The 21,342-nt window shown below is 40.8% G+C and overlaps 2 protein-coding genes across 2 annotated transcripts in view; one reads left to right on the top strand and one right to left on the bottom strand.

Annotated features, from left to right (window-relative positions):
- Positions 1 to 128: 128 nt before the first annotated feature.
- myca (MYC proto-oncogene, bHLH transcription factor a) lies at positions 129 to 3,180 on the bottom strand. Its single transcript, XM_042068123.1, has 3 exons — positions 2,976 to 3,180; positions 1,784 to 2,414; positions 129 to 1,136 (listed from the first exon to the last, which is right to left on the bottom strand). The coding sequence occupies exons 2-3, from the start codon at positions 2,403 to 2,405 to the stop codon at positions 529 to 531; spliced, it is 1,230 nt and encodes a 409-aa protein (XP_041924057.1). The 5' UTR covers positions 2,406 to 2,414; positions 2,976 to 3,180; the 3' UTR covers positions 129 to 528.
- Positions 3,181 to 12,744: 9,564 nt separating this feature from the next.
- ankha (ANKH inorganic pyrophosphate transport regulator a) overlaps positions 12,745 to 21,342 on the top strand; it is a 21,725-nt gene continuing 13,127 nt past the window's right edge. The window contains exons 1-5 of the mRNA XM_042068335.1: positions 12,745 to 13,265; positions 19,652 to 19,868; positions 20,472 to 20,590; positions 20,817 to 20,900; positions 21,021 to 21,191. Of these exons, the coding sequence (XP_041924269.1) occupies positions 13,170 to 13,265; positions 19,652 to 19,868; positions 20,472 to 20,590; positions 20,817 to 20,900; positions 21,021 to 21,191 (687 nt within the window). The 5' untranslated portion in view covers positions 12,745 to 13,169. The remainder of the gene's footprint in view (positions 13,266 to 19,651; positions 19,869 to 20,471; positions 20,591 to 20,816; positions 20,901 to 21,020; positions 21,192 to 21,342) is intronic.

The following is a 21,342-nucleotide window of genomic DNA, read 5'->3' as shown; positions in this document are numbered from 1 at the left end:
ATCTTCAAGCGCTGTGTTCCTTTGTAGACCCTATGTATTTGGGTTTCAGATCATCCAAGGTCACTATATTTTCTTAGAGTTGTTTGGTTGTAACTCATTGGAAGTAATACAAGAATCAAGCAACAGGATTAAGTTGAAAGAGAAATGTATTTGATTCTGGAACATGGAAATAACATAGTGAAACAAAGTTTGAACACTCACACCATCAAGACCAAAAAAAATACACTTCTTATGAAATATTAAATTCGTTATATACAAAAAAAAAAATACAAAACTGAGTATTTATTTTCAAGGTCTACACAATTAGCAGCCTTATTTTTTATATTTTATTAATAAAAATAAATGACTTAAATACAAATTATTAAATTTTGCCACTTTTAAAACTTTGTGGCAGTTGAACATGTAAATCAGACAAGATTAAAAAAAAATTGCATTTGCATGCAACGTCAACTATACAGAGCAACAGTCTTGCATAAAAAAGCCGAACATTTAAATGTCTCTTGTTTTGATATTTCCTCAGGTCAGACTTCATACATGAGAGTTCCGTAGCTGTTCCAGCCTTAGTCTCAACTGTTCACTTTTCCTCCTCAGCTGTTCTTTAAGTGACAGGAGCCTCTGCTCATCTGACTGCATGCTAAAGATGCATTCTGTGGCCTTCTTAAGGATCACCACCTTGGCAGCCTTCTCGTTGTTGGCGACCTCAGGGATCTCGTCCCGCAGAGCGAAAAAGCTCATCTTGAGTTCGTTGCGCCGCTGGCGCTCCAGCACGTTGTGAGTCCTGCGCTTGTCATTGTCCTCAGAGTCTGATGTCCGTGGACTCGAGCACTTGCGGCTGCCACCCGATTGCCTCCCGGGACGGCTGCTGTTGCTGGCAGTGACCGGCTCCAGGCGCAAGCGCTTGACAGCGGGCTGCTCGTGACGGGTGGAGGGCGGGGCGGCGTAGTTGTGCTGATGGGTGGAGACATGGCACCGCTTGAGCACCAGGGGGCTGTGCTGGCGCAAGTTTGAGGGGTCAGAGTCGCTCCGCCTCACAGCTTGCCTCCTCTCCACGGTCACTACATCAATCTCCTCCTCTTCTTCATCATCTTCGTCATCCTCATCATCTTCCTCCTCTTCCTCATCCTCGTCCTCATCCTCTGCAAGGACAAAAACAAATAAATATAAGTTTTCAATACTGTGAATAGAATCAACAAAAAAAAAAATAAATAAAAAAAAAAAGCAAAGCAAAAGCAAAAAAAAAAAAAAGAAACTGGAAAAGGAACTGGAAGAGTTAAACTGAGTGCCTCTTTACACTTCTGTTAGAAAAAAAAAAAAAAATCTCTGCATTCCAGTCCCCGCCCCCTTTCTTCGTCAGCTGATGTTTGAACACCGCAGTGTTACAGTCTAGCCTACAGTTCATGCCTGTCTAGAGGCTGGAATATAGCAGTGGATCGGGATGGGGAGGGGGCCGAAGGGGCGGGGGAGTTGCTTATGCAACTACCACTGGTAGGCTACGGATCATCTAGTGCAAATTTTCACGCTTTCCACCCTTGACATCAAGGGCACCCGTGACCGATATCATCCCAGTTTCTCAATGGAGAGATTATCTTGCACAGTGCATAGATTCTAATGTCAATTGGAAACCATTTTTGAAACCCCCAAAAGAGGGACCTTCAATTTAGGTATGCACGGCCAATCTGAATTATTTTGATAACCACTTTGATACCATTTAAGGGAAACATGCTTTCAGCAAGAATATAATAAAATCAAAAATATAAGCAAATTCAAAATAACAGAAACGCACCTGAATCACTACCGCTGCTACTACCGCTGTTGGGAGGAGTTTCCATTGACATAATTGTCAACTGTGTCACCTTGCTGGGTTTGGGATTTTCGGCCAGGGGATAAGGAAAGACCACCGAAGGATCGATGCATTCCGAAGCAGAGGTGTTCAGGTCTTGCAAATAGTTCGCATTCAACCGGCTGCTATCCGTGCTGTCGCTTGATGAAGATTCTCTCCTAGCAGCCTGGAGCGATGCAAGTCTTTCAGAAACCACTTTCTCCAACTTGGCTGCAGCAGAAAAGCCGCTCCACATGCAGTCCTGTATAATGATAGACTTGGAGCTGTCTGCGTCGCAGATAAAACTCTGGTTGACAACGTCGTCCCCTAGAAACTCTGACACCATCTCTAGCTGGTCTGCTGTTGAGGGGTAGAAACTGGAGAGCGAGGGTCGTCGGCTTGGTGACAGAGGCGGAGTGGGCAGCAGTTCGAATTTCTTCCAAATGTCCTCACTTGGAGCGGGCGGTTGAAGCTGTCCTTGTTGCTGGTGATAGAAATCCTCATCGTTTTCAAAATAGAAGTACGGCTGAACCATGTCATAATCGTAGTCGTAGTTTTTACTCGCCAAACTTGAATTTAGCGGCATTTTGGCGACCTAGGAGATACAAAAAATTCCACATTAAATTGACGTCGGCCAGTTGCAACAGCATCACATATTTACATAGCAGCTAAAAGTAACGTTAAGTTGAGGTTACCCCATGTCTACAATATGCAGTTTGTGAGGAAACCCTACGCAATGTTTCCAGTTTTTCTCCAGGCTTTCACTGTTGGTTCATGACCGTGGAGATCGATAACCATCAAAATCTTTATTTAAGTATCACATACAATGGAAGTTTAAGTCGTCTATTGCTAGAGTAGTCGTCCACAAAACAGACTTGCAAGCAGGAGAGCAGCTGACAGCAAAAGCAAACGAACTACAGCTACAACAGCCGGTATCTCTGTGTTGCTAATGGACATTTAAACGAAGCATGTTAGGGGAAATGCATGCAATGGGACGAATGAAAATAGGATCTTTAACAAGCTTAACATCAACGTATTTTATAAACCTTAACATTTCACGAGGATGCTAATTCTCTGTAAAAAAAATGCATGCTTATTTGTGTTGGATTTCGTTGCGCTACTGATGGACGAAAGCGTATCAAACCAAAATCCTTACCGTGTGTTCAACGGAGGCAATAAGGGAAAATGTTCCGTTTGCGTTGAAAATGTTAATGCTGCCAAAAACACGCACTCTGAGTAAGTAATATCCAGAGAGAAATAGTTCCTGCCAGCCTAGGTGGCAATACAAATCTCTGCGACTTTTTCGAAGCAAGGAGCAGCTGAGTCCACAGAATGTTCGCACCCCGGGCTTGCTACTCGAAATGAAGTGTAGACTGTCATTTGGCGCATGAATAAGTCCAGTGTGTTGTTGTATTACTCCGCCCCTGTATTTTCCCGCCAAAGCGTGCTGGCCGTGTGTGTCAGTAGGCTATGACGGGACTATTTCCTATGGAATATAGCGGATGCACATACGACCAAGACCATTTTCAGGAGGAGGGGTTGTAGAATTTTTACTCACGACACGACGTGTTTATCAGTTAAAAGAGGGGTGCCATTCGGTGGGCATGCGTTTACCGTGTGATCAGCGCAAACCGGTATGCACACATCTACAATGTTATGCAGAAGCTTTCATATCAGTCCTTTCAAAAGCTCTCCGATTAATGCCTTTTTTGCAACACAATAATTATTTATCATTGCATTGGAACGTATTACTTAAATATCAACAAGCTTTATTTGATAGAATAATTTATGCAAATGTGGCTAATCATTCCCTAGCCTACTCAAAGTTCAATACATGCGTTCCATCTTGTCTACATCTGATTTGTGTACTTGGATTAATGACCTCCAGTAGTGAATCGAACGAAACCTGTAGTCTGTCTATAGATATAGTTATGGTAGTGAACATATTCAAACTCTATAGTCATAGTTTTGTCTGAATATGGGAGAACCACGTATGCAACCCTGCTCCCTGTGCCCCTGTTTGCTGCGGACTATACCGTGGGAACCCATTTGCAAGACCAATCGAATGTAACAATCTGTATCAGTAACACATAATCAGCAGCACTATTGAGTGGGTGGTATTTTCCCATGCTCCCGTTTGATGCTGTAATGTATGTCTTGCACATCTGGTATCAAATTTACTGTGGTGGTGGGTGTGAAAGGTAGAAGGCTGCAGTAGCCTATACACTCTTGCAAGTAGCCTACGTGGGTGGAACACTTGTAGAAGACACGATGCCTCATCTTTCATCAAATTAATCATCGGGCAGCGGTCCAGTTTAAGAAAAAGTGAGGAACTGTTGGAACTTTTAGATGATATTCTTCATGATAATTGGTGATGTAGCCTAGAGAACATAAGTTCCGCTTAACATCATAACTCGATGTTTGTAAAATTATTGCAGGCACAAATAATGCAAATTCCCGATGCACACTAGATACATACTTGTTTTATTCACAATCAATGCACGATGCTCGTCTTGACAAAAATGCATAGACTCATACACAGTGAGCATTTCCGGCCAATAAAAAACAAATTAAAATCAGTATTAGACCAGACACACGTATTCACTCGTTCATTCATTCATTCATTTGAAACCCCAGGTCAATGACTAGAATAGCCACCTGTTAAAGTATTCTAACGCTGGACGCAGTCATCATGCCTCAAGCAGTCGCCTAGCATTTCACCTCCACGGTCAGACAAAATAGCAAGTTAATAGTAGGGATATTGCGCCATCTACTGTTTGGTCCAGGCCATAGCGTGGTGTCGCCGACCTTGAATGTGTTCGAGGTTATTTTAAGGTCAATATTTGTTTGAGAGGATGAAAAGCAACACGCTGTTTTCCACAACTTGTCTTAGATTCATTAAACTATAAAATATCTGAAGAATTTGGTTCCAAATCGCTATAATCTCCATTTTAAGGAATTTTCATAAATCATTTTTTTACATTTTGTTAGAACTGTAATTCAGTTCTAAGTAATTTCAGTAGAACTGTAATTGGGTAGGCCTACTGTTATTTTATTGATTTTCACTTAACAAAACAACACAACAGCAATTTCATTGATATTACCTGAAATATACAATTAAATAACATGACTTATTAATGTTTTTTTAAAAATGGAGATGTAGCATTTTGGAACCAAACTCTTAATTTTTTTTTTGTTTTGTTGTTGTTGTCTTGTGTTGATGTTGTGTTATATGAAATATGAGTTCATGTTAAGGCTTGTATTTAGAGACATTGTTGACCTGGTTGATGCACCTAAGGACGTAAGCCTGCTTCACATATAACAATTTTCCCTTTCACGTTTGATCAAAATGAATAAGTTAAAGTTCAAACATTAAGCTGGCCATGAGACTGCTGAAAAAAGGCAAATATCTATTTGGCCAAAGATCAGGTGGTAGACAGGTCATTGAGACATTACATATATTTTAGAGGGGAGTTAGGGCAAGTACAGAGTCAATAGCCAACTAAACACTTGACGGATCCGAGCTAAGGCAGAGTAAGACTGACTTTACACATGTTTGTGAGTCTGAAATGGCCATTATGTTGGTAATACATTTATCATTGCAGGCAAGATTAATTTGTCTGTATCCACTGCCAATGTCTCCAACATGAAAATGTCCTAAAGAAATACCTGTACGTAATGTCAACACTGTCTAGGCCTACTCATATTGTGTCCTTGATTATGGTGTAAGGTTAGTTGATATTTTGGTTCTTATTGGTCTAAAATGCATGGTCTGAAGTGTATGGTTTAAGCACATTTAGGGCATGTTCAGTCCATTTTTGCTATCTTAACGGTGAATATGTCATCAGACGCCAGGCGCAAAAGGGTTTGTTCAAAAGGGTTAAACTCATAGTAAGGACAAAACAAAGTCTTACACTTAGTTATTTCACTATTGACTGACAAGGGGTTACAATCCTGAAAAAAGCAACACCACAATATTATTGGAATGACTGCATAAAAATCCTAAGGACATTCATCCAAGCAGACGGGTCGTTACTTGAGTTGTTACCACTTGTTGCTAAGGGCTCACTTACATTTCATGACAGGGCGCCTTATTGTACTTTACATGCACTGTTCACTTTAGACCAGGTTTTTCTTGGTCAGTGACCATGCCTCCATCCCACACCTATCTTTTTCATTGACATAACCGTGGGTGCACAATCTTCATTTGACAACTTGTGAACTCGAGCGCTTGGCAAAAAAATCATCACTGCGTTGGGTGTAAGATAGTGAACAAGAATTATGTCGCACTTGGCGCCATGATGTGCAGGTAGCAATGTGTCAAGTGGCCTGAATACAGTATGGGTCAGTCTGAGCCACGTTGTTTCCCATATATTGTCCATCCCAAGACTGCACACAAGCTGCAGAGCTTTTTTGAGCTTACACAACACATATGTGTTGACAAGCAAAGCATCTAAGGCATGTCCCCAATATGGAGTCTAGGCTCTTGGAGTAAGAGAGGCTTCTGACACTGTGTTTCTCAGTTTGTGACTGCTGGCTACCTTCAGCTTCCTTGTCCTGCTCTTCTTGTACTACAGAGAGTCTGAGAGAGGTCAAAGCTAAACATTCCTGACTTCAGATCATGCAGTGTCTGCTGTTTGGTTGTGAAGGAGGACTTTTACAGATTTTACAGATCACATAATGCATCCTGTTGTGTAATTTTAGTTGGCAGCGCATGTTGTGCCATGATTGAGTGCTTTTATGGATCCCGGGTACAACATGCAATTGTCTCAAGCCAATATTGCATTGCCTTTGGATCTAGTGTCATGCTGTGTCGTGTGAAGTGGGCTTGGTTTGGGTGGCATTGGCATTGATTAGGGATGAATAAATTACAACCATAACTATAATAAATATATAAAAATAAGTCCAAATATTGGGGCACAGTTTAGCAAGTTTTATGTAAAAACATAGGCCCTTTTGGGTATGTGTAGCCAGATTACCATGGTTCAGTGTGATTGTGTAATCAGTATTAAAGCCAAAAACAACTGCTATGCTATGACTCTTTTTAACTGGATAAGTTCTTATTTCCTCTTTGCTCCTAATTTCCTCACTCAACCTGCCAATCAGATTTTGTATTGTTTTTTCTCAGAAATGCCAGTGTATGTGTGTGTGTGTGTGTGTGTGTATGTAGCCATTTAAGCAGTAGTTCTTGGTCAGAAAAACATTTGTTTTACCAGAATTTTTACAACCTTGCATGGGCCCATACTCAAAATGCTTTGTATGTTGCTGTACTCCTAGTCTTAAAGTTTTTAATGAAACGTTTTCTCTTAAAAGCTTTTACAAAATTAGCCAAAAGTCAGGTTATTGACAAATCATGAAAAAATACTGGGTTGAGTTCAAGCCAGGCAAAAAAGTTGCAAAGTGTGTAGCCTAATTTAAATAAACAGTGGTGTATTGAACGCTCCGTTGATTGCGCAAGTGCACCTGAGAAGGCCATTGACATAACACAAATTTGATGAGATCAAGAATTAGTAGGCCTAATATGTTTCCTTTTGTTTTCAAATTTTCATTTAATCTTTCATCTGTAAATAAGTGAGCTGTGCACACTTTCTCTTCAATACGGCAGTTTTAGTATACACATTATTATGTCCGCCGCGCAGCGAAGCGGCGGTCATATAGGTTTAGTCAGATTTTTTTTTTTTTTTTCTTTTTCGCATGCCCAAATTTCCGTCAATGATTCCCGGGACACTGAAAGACCGGGGTACACGAAACTTGGTGGGCATGTAACCCCACATGGATAGCATGGAACCATCGTTTTTCGTTTTGATCTGTAGCCCCCCCGCTGGACTGGACCCCCCGAAAGGAGGGTAGGGCAGACACAGTTTTCTGTGAATATCTCGAAAGCCGTAGGGTTTAGGAGGACCTTTTTTTTTTTGTATGTTGATCTCAAGGGGCCATGTCAACCCATTCCATAACCACTCATTTCATGTATAGCGCCACCTAGTTAAACACAAAAAAGTAAAAAATAGGTGTTGTAATTGAAGGTATCTGTGACCTAACATAGTCAAAACTGCACGAAATTGGAAGTGTAGGATCATTATGACACCCTCTGTATGCACGCCAAGTTTTGTGGAATTCCGTTCATGGGGGGCCACACAATAAATTAATTTATGTTACTATACACCAACTGGCCTGTAGGTGGCCGGAGACAGTTTTCTGTGAATATCTCGAGAACCGTAGGGCCTAGGAGGTCCACCTTTTTTATGTATGTTGGTCTTAAGGGGGCATGTCAACCCATCCCATTACCACTTATTTCATGTATAGCGCCACCTAGATAAAAATTAAAAAGCAAAAAATTAGGTGTTTTCATCACAATATCTCTGGCTGACAAGGTCAAAACTGCACGAAATTAAAAGTGTAGGATCATTATGACACCCTCCGAATGCATGCCAAGTTTTGTGTACTTTCGTTCATGGGGGGCCTTACAATAAAATAATTTATGTGTACATTTAGTGACGTACACCAACAAGGATTCCCGGGACACTGAAAGACCGGGGTACACAAAACTTGGTGGGCATGTACCCCCACATGGATAGCATGGAACCGTCATTCTTCGTTTTGATCTGTAGCCCCCCCCCCCCCCCTGCTGGACTGGACCCCCCGAAAGGAGGGTAGGGCAGACACAGTTCTCTGTGAATATCTTGAGAACTGTAGGGCCTAGGATGACCAATTTTTTCTGTATGTTTGCCTCCAGGGGTCATGTTAACCCATTCCATGTGCACACATGTGCATAAACAGATACACACGCACACACATACATTTACAGTAATCATACGTATGACACATACTCACACAGTAGACATATGTACGCATGCATGCACATGCACAAACACACATACGCAGGCAAACACACAAGCACGCACATACACACACACACACACACACCCACACACATAAACATAAATTTGTACACGCACACATGCACACAATTCAAGAATTTTTCCCGTCATCTACTCCCTGAATTTTTGGTCATTGATACCCGGGACACCGAACCACCGGGGTACATGAAATTTGGTGGGTATGTAGCCCCACTAGACTTTTACGGAAAAATTTCATTTCGTCCCCGGGGACCACCACCAACCTCCCCGTGCTGGGCCCCCTGAACCGACAGTTTTTCCTAAATAACTACCTGAACCGTGGCACTGAGGATGAAGAATCTTTTATGGTATGTTGGTCTCAAGGGCCCACATCAACCTGGCTCATAATCACTCATTTGTGATTTGCACCCCCACCCCCCGGTAAAAAATGAAAATGCAATATTATTCTGCTTTAATCGCCCCTATCTTCAGTTAAGATGTTCAGAACTGCACCAGATTTTATGTGTATGATTGACCTGGCATTCTCCGGGGGTATGCCAAGTTTCGTAGAATTTCATCCATGGGGGGGGGGTCTAAAAAAATTAGGTTATGTGTACATTTAGTGACTGTACACTCATTGGCCTGTAAATGGCGGTGCACACATATACACATGCACACACACAGGCACCCACATACTATCGGTATTAGAACGGCCGATACATAATTACAAATTCAGTAGGATTAAAAGAAAGCCAAAATAAATATTCATCATCATCATCATGGCTGCATTTTCAGTATTAGCGATAAGTAGTTGTTTGTCCACTAGATGGCGCATCGTTGCAGTGAGACGTAATTTTGTTGGAAGTTAAAAGTGGGTTGGAAAAAACAATGGACGCTTCCTACAAGGACTGTAATTTACCGCAGCGAACATCTGATAAGGATAGGACGATGTTCACATGAAGTGTAATTCCCATTTCTTCTTGAAGCCGAAATAAATCTGAGGATGTTTATCGGACATGCTTGGTTTTTACTGCAGGTACGTTAATCTTGTAATATCAATAAGGACCTAGGTAATGTTACCGTTAGCGTTGGTTGAGTGATGGATGCATTTGATTTATTGCATTTGTAGAAAACTATAAATGCGGTTATACCAAGCAAATGTATAGCAGCACTGTTTGTATCTTTCGACTGTCATTTATTGCACGTGCTACAAAATCATTCTGTGCAATGGAAGATTTAACAACGTTACACCGGTCTGATACAGTTTTGCCTATACATGCGTGAGACTGAGACGCCTGTTTATTTTGTTTTAAGTGCGTGCAGGGTGTGAGAGGGGAATCGATGTGCTTTGATTACAGCTTGGTAGTTGTAGTCTGTGAAATTAAAAAGCACGTGTGTGTGAAGTATCCAAACAATGACACCTTCATTTCATTATGGCTGCTTTAGCAAAACACCTTAAAGGAGAATTCCGGTGTGATATTGACCTAAAGTGTATCGAAACATGATACCGAGTGTGAACGTATGTCTCATAGCCCATCTCGGCTTGTCCCCTGCACTCCAAAATCTGGCGCTAGTTAGCCGATGCTACCAACATCTTTTTCAATAGTGGTGCTTCGGCATCGGGCTAGCCATGCAAATAAATCACTGTTTTACACCCATTTACGAGGCTCAATGTATCTCCACACTTCATTGGTAGACTTCCGAGGGCCCTGACATTTAAAACGAGACATTGAGAACTTTGAAAAAGCACTGGTAGTTTACTTACAAGACGATTTATACAGACAGTATCTTCACGAAGTTTAGCGTTTGCAGCCATCTTGAATTTAGTCACGATAAGTCGAGCAACGAGTAAGAATATATGCATTGGAATCCATGCATTTCCACTGAATTATTTTTGGAATCTGATCCCTTATCATACCTGTTCATTCTTACTCGTTGCTCGACTTATCGTGACTAAATTCAAGATGGCTGCAAACGTTAAACTTCGTGAAGATACTGTCTGTATAAATCGTCTTGTAAGTAAACTACCAGTGCTTTTTCAAAGTTCTCAATGTCTCGTTTTAAATGTCAGGGCCCTAGGAAGTCTACCAATGAAGTGTGGAGATACATTGAGCCTCGTAAATGGGTGTAAAACAGTGATTTATTTGCATGGCTAGCCCGATGCCGAAGCACCACTACTGAAAAAGTTGTTGGTAGCATCGGCTAACTAGCGCCAGATTTTGGAGTGCAGGGGACAAGTCGAGATGGGCTATGAGACATACGTTCACACTCGGTATCATGTTTCAATACACTTTAGGTCAATATCACACCGGAATTCTCCTTTAAGCTACTGTGTAGTGGGTCCCATTTAGAAGTGTCTACTTCATTCGCGCTTTCCTTGACTCATGGAGCTGCGTGAATGTTATTACAACTTTTCGCCACGATATGACAGTTTAAGTCCGCTTGATACTGTAAGGCGTAAGCCATTGGTTTCCAAAGGAGATTTTATTTGTGTCGCCAGCATAGCCTATTGACAATTTATGTTGTAAATAGGCCTACCTTATAATCCTACCTGTAGCTTAGGGAAGCTAACAGCTTTCTATTAGGATCTAGTTTGTTAGTTACCGTTTTGTCATAACTCCCTGATGCATTTTTGCATTTAGAATAGCCAGAGCGTGTATATCTCAATCGGAAAATTAAACAATATCGGGTGCCTATGGACTAGGCTGGGTGAACCCAGCCTGATCTGCCCGCTATTTATTTTTTGATTTCTTAAAAGATTGAGCTTGGTCTGATGAAAGCCAGACTAGCCATGGACCTCAGTTAAACAATGCAAGGGAACATGAATCAGCCTATATTTGCACTAACAATAACGGACAAAAGCTCTTCAACTTTGGCCCGTTAAAATGTGTATGAACAGTCTAGCGACGCATTTCATCAAGGCCCATTTGGACATGTCAGTTATTTGCACCACTGGTTAGATGTAAAACAGCATTTCGTTTCAGACTAGGCTACTGTTACTTAATTTGTGCATTAACAATAACGTTTCAGACTACTGTTACTTAATTTGTGCATTGACAATAAAGTATTACATGAACTAAAGATGACTAAAATCTTATGTAGAAGAAGAAACATTCACAAAAAATCCATCCATCCAAAAATGACCTTTGTTTTTGATAGCTGTTGAAAACGGCATGGAACTGACAGAGATGTTTTTGTTTAAAAATACATAAAAAAATAAATAAATAAATAAATAACATTATGCTGATACCTTTTGCTTTTCCCAAATACAATGTAGCCTACAGGTGTAAGTGACCTTTCATCAATCCAGTTGCAATGGATGAACTGTGATGAACTGCCCTACTTGTGATTGTTTAGAGATTTTAAAGGTTTTATAACAATTCTACATCTTCTTTGGCTATTCTACAATCTATTCACCTTTTCAGCACCAGTAGGGTACTTTCTGTGCAGCCGCACACACACACTCAGGCATGCCAAACAAGCATACACAAAAGTTTCAAGAGTGGGGGATGGAGTAAAATATGGAGACAAATTGAAGTGTGATTTATTTTCGCGGAACGGATGTACAGGACTGAGCAGCGGTCATATTTTGTACCGCTATGCGGTACATCTAGTTGCTGATAGGATAGCTCCTCTGAGATACCCACCAAATGAGAGAAAACTACTCTAAAAGTCTGATGCCCATCATTGCACACCATTGTAACCAAATGGCGTTCAATCAGGAAACCTTAGCAGAACTGTGCAAAACGTTTTGACTCTGAACTTGCCCCTGATGGCAAGCTTCTGAATGACCTGATAAGGACCACTAGATGGCACCAAACACTGAAGCAAATGTTGCTTAGTAAATAAAGTAAAAAAAGTTGCTTAGTAAATAAATACTTGGTGTGATGTTGTTATACTACTTACTTATATTATAATAATATAAAAATTATATATTTTTTAGATCTTTGTAGGCTACACCGCATATGTATGAATGGCATGAAGTAGGCTAAAACTTCAAACTCGAAGTTCAAGGCCCTTTAATTGTCAGCACGAGGACAGTAGGCTATGACGTACGTGAGGGTTGGTGTAGTGCAGCCCCACGTGTGCTTGAGGAGGGATAAATGTCATCGGACACATGAAACATTTAGATGCTGTGAAAGCTGTCCTGAGAACAGTCCTTGGCGTTTCGCAGTGTCCTTCATGTTGGTTTCTGCTCATAGCATTTAACGTCTCGGTAATTGAAAAGCAATGGCAGAGCTCTCTGCAGGAACTTTAGGGAAACTGTCTTCTACAATCGGGTGTTGATTCGAGTAATGTGATTCCATGCGTTGTTTACTAGAAAAGTGAACTAGCTACTTAACTTATCAATGTGAGGTAGTTGTTTCGTCCCGTCAAAGTCGGTAAGAATATCTCCTACCATTGGCCTTTAGTAGCCTAATTCTAACAGTGAAGACCAAAATCGGCACTTAAAACCATTCGGCACACCGACAAGCTTAAGCCGATGCATTGCAAACCATCTCTCAGGTGAGATAATGGTAGACTCCCAATCTCTCAAGTCCTACTGGCCTCTCATCCGTTTTCTGGTGCCATTGGCTATCACCAACATAGCCATCGACCTTGGGGAACAGGTAAGTTGACACTTTGTAAATTCTACCGTTATCTTTGTTGACTGTGCATCTGTTTAGAAAATGCACAGCTGATGTATGCTGTCTTGAGTGGCCAGGATCAAATCAAAACACCATGAACTAATCTATCATCATTAAATGAACTGTTCGTCCTACAGGAAATGTTAGCCTATCTTTCCTTCATTGATACCACTGCAGTTAAAATGTAACGTGTTCCACCTTTTAGCCTTATAACGATTATACAGTTGACATCCTTTATTAAAAACAAGCTTTGGAAAGCTTGCCTACAAAACTTAGGGTGGTGTTGAGCTATGGTCACACGCAGACACGATTATCAAAACAAACCTTACAAAAAATAGATAGGCTTACTTGAAAGGTCTTGTTTTCACGTGCTAAAATAAGACTAACGGAAAAGTAAGCTACCTTTCGTGGTTATGAAAAATCCTAAAATATGAATTAGACTAGGCTACTTCTGCACTGTATTTCACAACCCTGTCACATCATCAGACTTCTATTGTCACCCTGTCCATAGGTAATCTCATAGCATCTTATGACTACTTTAGCTTAAATGGTTCAATAGGCTTTTTTTGTCCCTAATCACCCATCGGCTGCTGTATAATCATGGATCCAAACCAACTTGTGTGTATATATACTGCTCAAAAAAATGAAGGGAACACTTACAGTTTCCCACAATTGTTAAAACACATTTTTTCCCTTTCACCCTTTTCTCCATTCTCAAACTATATTCACAGAATGCCTGACAGTTCTTGCAAAATAAAACACTCACCTCAAAAGTTTTACTTGTGCTCAGAACCAAACAGTTTCAGAATACCGTTCCAGTGTATGATTGAAGTGTTCCCTTAATTTTTTTGAGCAGTGTGTGTGTATATTAGGGGTGTAACGGTTCATGTATTCGTATTGAACCGAAACGGTACGGGCGTCACGGTTCGGTGCATGAATTTACACGGAGAATACACAATATAAAAATACATAAAACTCGTGTGCGGATTAATTAATGTCATGCGCAATTACTGTTAAGTAGCCTACCGTACGAGAGTTACGGGAGTTCTTTAGCGACACTTAACGCTAATCTGTAGCCTTGCCTTAGCTCTGAAGCTCTGATTGGCGCCTATGGTTTTTTTTTTTTTTGTCAGGTAGTCGGTTGAGTCAGTCAGTCAGAGATGGCAGCACTAAGGTGCGACCCACAAGAGTTAGAGGATCCGCTGGTCTCTTTAAGATCGCAAGTTTGAGAACTCCAGTTACAGTTACAGGCTAGCGAGAGAGTGGTGGATAAGATGAAACTGTGTGTCGGCGTTGTTCAGCATCTTACACACTTCAGGCTGTATATATATATATTAGGGGTGTAACGGTACACAGAAGTCACGGTTCGGTGAGTATATATTATATATATATATATATACACACTAGGGGTGTAACGGTACACAGAAGTCACCGTGACTTCTGTGTACCGTTACACCCCTAATATATATATATATATATATACACACACTAGGGGTGTAACGGTACACAGAAGTCACGGTTCGGTTCATACCTCGGTTCGGACATCACGGTTCGGTACGAGTTCGGTACAATGGAGGGAAAAGCAAAACAAAGATGCAGAATGCATTTTTTTTATTATTGTGCATGTGTCAGGCTGTACCACCTAGTGTCATACAGTCTCTTCCCTGAGCTATCTGCAACAGCCTGAAGTGTGTAAGATGTAGGCTAAACAGTACAATAAGTACCCAGACTCGTGTAACTTGTAAACAAAATAAGACAATCAGCTATAAAACTGAAAATAGGCCTACAGCATCTCTTATTTCTGAAAGTGCAAATTAGATAGAATAGAATAATAATTTTTAAAAATCCACTTAAGCAAGACCTTCAACATTAATAATCTAGCCTACTAACTGTGAAAATCACACTATTTTGCCTTCTTTTAAAAAACGAAATTGCTCCTTTCATTTCATAAACAGACTACAGCTAGAAGTCACGTGACTTTGCCCTTCGACGTTAACTCACCGTAGCATGGTTTGTTTATTAGCCTGGTTAGCGTTGACACTTTCTGTTACTGTCCATGCACTTAACACTACCAGCTCCTCATGTGAGAAGTTACAAGTTACCCCAACATAAAGGTAATTACCAAGCGATTTACATAGCTTTCTGTCATTACGAAATCGTTTAATTTAATTTTTTTTTCTCGTTTCAGTGATAGGCTACCAATCATCTCTGGGTGTTGGCTTTGAATATGTGTAGCAGATAGCATGTTATATTTCCACTCACATACCCAACAACTGCTGAACAACGCCGACACACAGTTTCATCTTATCCACCACTCTCTCGCTCGCCTGTAACTGTAACTGAAGTTCTCAAACTTGCGATCTTAAAGAGACCAGCGGATCCTCTAACTCTTGTGGGTCGCACCTTAGTGCTGCCATCTCTGACTGACTGACTCAACCGACTACCTGACAAAAAAACAAAAACATAGGCGCCAATCAGAGCTTCAGAGCTAAGGCAAGGCTACAGATTTGCGTTAAGTGTCGCTAAAGAACTCCCGTAACTCTCGTACGGTAGGCTACTTAACAGTAATTGCGCATGACATTAATTAATCCGCACACGAGTTTTATGTATTTTTATATCGTGTATTCTCCGTGTAAATTCATGCACCGAACCGTGACGCCCGTACCGTTTCGGTTCAATACGAATACATGAACCGTTACACCCCTATATATATATATATATATATATATATATATATATATGATTTATTTCAGTAATTCCATTCAATATGACCAGCACCTTTACAGCGGGGAAAATAAGTATTGAACACATCAACATTTTTTTCAGTATACTACAGTATACTTCTAGAGAGGCTATTCGCATGAAATTTTCACCGGACATTAGTATTAACTTAGGTAATCCACACATATATAAAAATCCAAACATTAATGTCTAAAAGTAGAGTTATGAGTAAAAAAGTGGAATGGCACAGGGAAAAAGTATTGAACACGCTAAGAAAAATCAGTACACAAAGGCCAGGAATTGCAAGGAACAAACTGGAATCTATAAGTATTTAAGAGAAATTATCCCTCCTGTGCAAATTGATATAAACTGGGTTAGTACATACTGGTGGGCTATAAAAAGTTTTTTTGTTACCAAGGTGTCACACAAGAAACATTTTATAATGGGTAAAAGCAAAGAGCCCTCCCAAGACCTTTGCCTTATTATTGCAAAACATATCAATGGAACTGGTTATAGATGCACTTCAAAACTTCTGAATCACCCAGCAAGCAGTATTGGAGCCATTATCTGCAAGTGGAAGGAACATCACTGCATCAACAACTGGCCATGCACAGGATCTCCTTGCAAGATTTCTGACCAGTAAGTCAGAAGGATAGTCAGAATAGTAGCCCAAGATCCAAGGACCACTCCAGCTCCAGAAAGACTTGGAGGCAGCAGGTACAATTGTTACAGAGAAAATCATAGGTAATGCACTCCACCGCCATGGCCTCTATGCACGCTCATCCCGCATAACTCTATTGCTGAAGAAAAACATGTCAAACCTTGTTGAAAGTTTGCTACACAACATTTGGACAATCCTATGAAATACTGAGAGAATGTATTCTGGTCTGGTGAGAGCAAAATTGAACTTTTCGGATGTCATACTACACAGCATATTTGGAGGAGAAATGGCACTGTGCATCACCCTAAAAATACCATACCAAAATGAGGTTTGGAGGTGGTGGCATCATGGTGTGGGCTATTTGTCATCTCATGGTACTAGCATACTTTATACAGTTGAAGGAATGATGAATGGAGTCATTTTGTTCCAGGAGAATCTTTACATCCACCAGGATGATGAGGATGAGACGTGACTAGACCTTCCAGCAATGATCCAAACCATTCAGCAAAGGAAACTTTCTCAATTGGTTTCAGAGAAAGGAAATCAAGGCCCTGACTTCAATCCAAGTGAACAGTTTTAGAAGTTAACTAAAGATCAGGATTCACAAGAGGGACCCCTGGAATCTTCAATATTAAAGGACTATCTGTTTAAAAGAATGGGCCAAAATCACACCAGAATACTGTGACTGATTAGTTTTCGTCATACAGGAAATTCCTTGAAGCTGTCATTACGAATAAAGGCTTTTCCACAAAGTTTTAAAAAAAATTTCAGCAGGCGTGTTCAATACTTTTTTCCTGTGTCATTCCACTTTATTACACATAACTCTACATATGGACTTTAATGTTTGGATTTTCTTTATATGGGTGGATTATCTTATAAGTTAATTGTAATATCTGGTGGAAATTTCATGCAAATAGCCTCATTGGAAGTATACTTACTGAGAAAAATGTTGACTTGTTCAATACTTATTTTCCCGCTGTATATGTATGTCTCGAGGCACATTTTGCTGCTTGGCGTTAAATGCTTATCATTCTGGTAAGCAGGTGGATTAAGATGTAGCTGAGCTTAATTTTTCAGGTGTAGGCCTAGTTATTCATCATGTTTAGCACTACTACTACTAAGGAAATGAGTCATAGATTTTGACTGGCTGATACGTTTTACATATTGTCTTTTAATGTTAACCATGGTACGTTCTTGTTTACTTTAGTTTAGGGGACGTTGTGTATCCTGGTACTCTGACTGAGGTACAGCAACACGGCTCCAGTGCTAATTTTTCCCTGGGCTCTGGCACAGACAGCACTATAAATAACAGCTCTTAACTCAATGACGGCACATTTAAATTTAGGCAGGAGAATAAGGGGAGACTTTTATTTAGGCATTTTGTGGGGTTTCCTTAGTCATTTTAGAGCGACAGTACCCTGATACACTTACAACTGTTGCCTTATTTGTACATCCTCACAGCTCCATACTCCACCCTTCTAAGTCATTGTTTTTGTTGGTGAGTTTTGCATGAAAGAAGGGGAGAAGGGCCCTTGGTGAATGTGGCATGTTTTTGAACCATACTTATCCATTCAAGTGAGGGAAAATATACACCAATCAGTGACAGTTCATTCATAGGTTTAGTTTTTCTTGGGGTTCTGTTGTTTGTCTGATGTCCTTAACCACCAATTTCACTTGAGTGGGACTTGAGTCCTGCCAGCTGAACTTTGGCATTTCCCCTTGTTATGAGCAAACAATCACAACAGTGTTCTGTAGTGTCTGCCTAAAGTGACATCTGATGAGTTTCCCTTTCATTAGCTTTTACTTAAAGAAATGAAAGTCATGTCCCACCTGGGCTGAAGTGACTTTATTAGGCAGAGAGGAAACTTGAGCAGCACTGACTGTAGTGTATAGCAGTGCTCACTGACCTCTGGGCCAGCCTGACATTCATTGTCTTCTGCTGGTAGTCTGCCGGTCCAGTGAAGGGTAAGAGGTCCAATTAAACGGCAGTGCGAGGTGTAGAGAGACCAAGGATTAAGCTTGCATAACAGCCAGTTGAGGGTTTAAAAATAGGCCTCCCCTTGCTCATTGTGCTCCTGTAGCTGTGTTTGGTTGTAAAGTAAATCTTATGGGAAATGGAAATAATATTCTCGCAGTCACCCATGGCAAGAGCAGGAAGTGAGGTTGTGCATTCATCATTCTGGTGACTCGATGCAAAAAAATGTGCCAGCAAGTGACTGTCGCTTTATCTTAAACCGTGTCGTGTTGAACATCACATTAGTTTTGGCTAAGGTGTGTTTTGAACAATTGTACTGGTCACTCATTGTTTGTTCCTTGAGTGTTAGAATTCTACATTGGACTCATTCCCATGGACTCCCAGATGACCTCACATCTGTCCCACTGTGATATTTTTCGTTTGCATGCCACATGAGGTGACACCAGTGGCATGATGATGCCATTCAAGTTGATTGTAATATCAAACGGATGCAATATTAGCAGAGACTTGATGGAAGAAGACCAGTTTTTAGAGTTGGCAGCATTTTATTTCATAGAACTGAATGAATTATTGCTGGGATGAAACCGAAATCCAGTTCCTGTGATAAACATTTGCATCAATCCAACAGCATTGATCTGAGAACCTGTGTTCAGATACAGACAGTTTACCTGCTGTATGTTAAGGGTTTCTTGAAGCAGACAGGCAGGAAGAACTTTACGAAGCTTAGAGGAAAGAAAATGATGAGATTCTTAGTGAGATCATTCTTCCAAGGTCAACTAACTCAACCTCAAATTCAGATTCTGTAGATGCTTAGAATCCCATATAGTCTTCATGGTGGTAATCTACCATTAATTATTACATTAAACTGAGTTTATACTTATATGGACAAGCAAGAGTTATTGAAGATAAAAAAGACTGATCTTGAAGCACATAATCTGATACTAGCTACAGGAAGTATTTTCTCTTTGATTAGCTTCCTCACTCCAGTGGCATCTGTGCTTGTCCCCGCAGGCTCTGAACAGGGGCATTGCCACAGTAAAGGAGGATCGAGTGGAGATGCTGGCCAGCTATGGGCTGGCATACTCTCTCATGAAGTTCTTCACCGGGCCAATGAGTGACTTCAAGAATGTGGGGTTGGTGTTGACGAACAGCAGACGGGACCGGCTCAAGGCTTTGCTCTGCATGGGCGTTGCGGGCACCATCGCTTTTCTTTTGCACATCCTCATTGGTAGGTGTGTGAGTGAGCGTAATGACCTGTTTGAGGTTTTTCTTTTTCCCCCAATAGTATGTGTGGGTGTTTTTAAAAACGGAAATAGTAACACCAGAGAGAGGGCTCTAACTAGTAAGAAATAGACCAGGAGACAGGAAGAAGTGAGTGTGTAGGAGAGATTTATTCATCACGCTTCACAGAGTGGGAGCCCTGGTCCAGACACTGTGTATCTGACTTTTCTTTACTTGAAAGGCAGCAAGTCAAACTGATCTTATGTCAGCAAACCTACGCAAAGACGCTACCTAAATGCACTGCCTGGGCTCAGAGTCCCAATTGCCCTTTGGAACAGAGCAAGTAGTGTGAACCATAAACAACAAGACAATTCTCTGTGAATGTCTGCTTTATGAGTAATGTAAACCAGATGTTAACCCATTTGACTGTGGTTCTGGTGGACATTGTGGTGGAAATGTTTACTGACTTGTGACTAATTTTAAATAAGTCTGAGTTGTTTTTAGGTCCTTTCTGTTTCCTGAGGAAGAACCCAATTTTACTGTACACATTTTAACTGTATTTAACGGTTTTACTGTATTTTAATTTTTTCCTTGACTACTCTCAATCTAGCTTATACAGACCTTGGGTACTACATAATTAATAAGCTACACCATGTGGATGAATCCGTGGGCAACAAGACGAGGCGGGCTTTCCTCTTTTTGTCACTGTTCCCAGTTCTGGATGCCATGGTGAGTTACCTGGGTCCTGCTTTAGCCTTAAAGTATAGCTCCATATGTCAAAACCTGTGCAAGAGTTTGAAATTCTGCCAGCATAATTGATCATAACTATACTATGATTACGGTCGTGATTGAAAGTATACTATTTTAAATTGGGTGGATGGAATCCTTGTTATTAGGTATTTTATGGACTAAATCCTGGGTTATTGTGTGTGTGAAACTGTTCTCTATTTTAAAGGCGTGGATCCATGCTGGTATTCTCCTCAAGCACAAACACAGCCTTCTTGTTGGCTCAGCCTCCATATCAGATGTTGTTACACAGGTAAACTTTGTCTTTGTAAATGATATAATTTGTGTTGTCCAACTCAACCTCTCCACCAACACATTTGGTTGATTGTGTTTATGTTGGTGGCGGTGCAACTAACTGATGTCTTCTGGTTAGATTGTATTTGTCGCCATCCTGCTCCACAGTAACTTTGAGTGTGTAGAGCCTCTCCTCATCCCCATCCTGTCGCTCTACATGGGTGGACTGGTACGATTCACCATCGTGGGAATGGGCTACTACTGCAACGTCCATGAAAACATTCCTGACTCCAGTAGCATCGAAATTGGGGTACAATACCAAAATCTACTGCTTTGAAGAACTATGACTAGTTTTTGTGTAGACTGGTGATCGTTTTTGTCTTCTTGGTTCGGGCTTCTTGGTCTTTTATCTGCTGGTGTACGAAGTCGCAAATTTGCCAGACTGTCTTTTGCTTTCCCTT

The sequence above is a fragment of the Alosa sapidissima genome, chromosome 17, assembly GCF_018492685.1.
Source record: "Alosa sapidissima isolate fAloSap1 chromosome 17, fAloSap1.pri, whole genome shotgun sequence".
NCBI lineage: Eukaryota > Metazoa > Chordata > Actinopteri > Clupeiformes > Clupeidae > Alosa > Alosa sapidissima.
Note: the sequence above shows the minus strand (reverse complement) of the source record. Positions and strands in the feature narration are given on the sequence as shown.

What these genes read in the sequence shown, in the direction of transcription:
- myca (XM_042068123.1), bottom strand. Translation starts at nt 2,405, where the DNA reads ATGCCGCTAAATTCAAGTTTGGCGAGTAAAAACTACGACTACGATTAT. An exon ending in TAGCAGCGGTAGTGATTCAG is followed by an intron (nt 1,137 to 1,783) that starts GTGCGTTTCTGT and finishes TTGTCCTTGCAG; the next exon opens with AGGATGAGGACGAGGATGAG.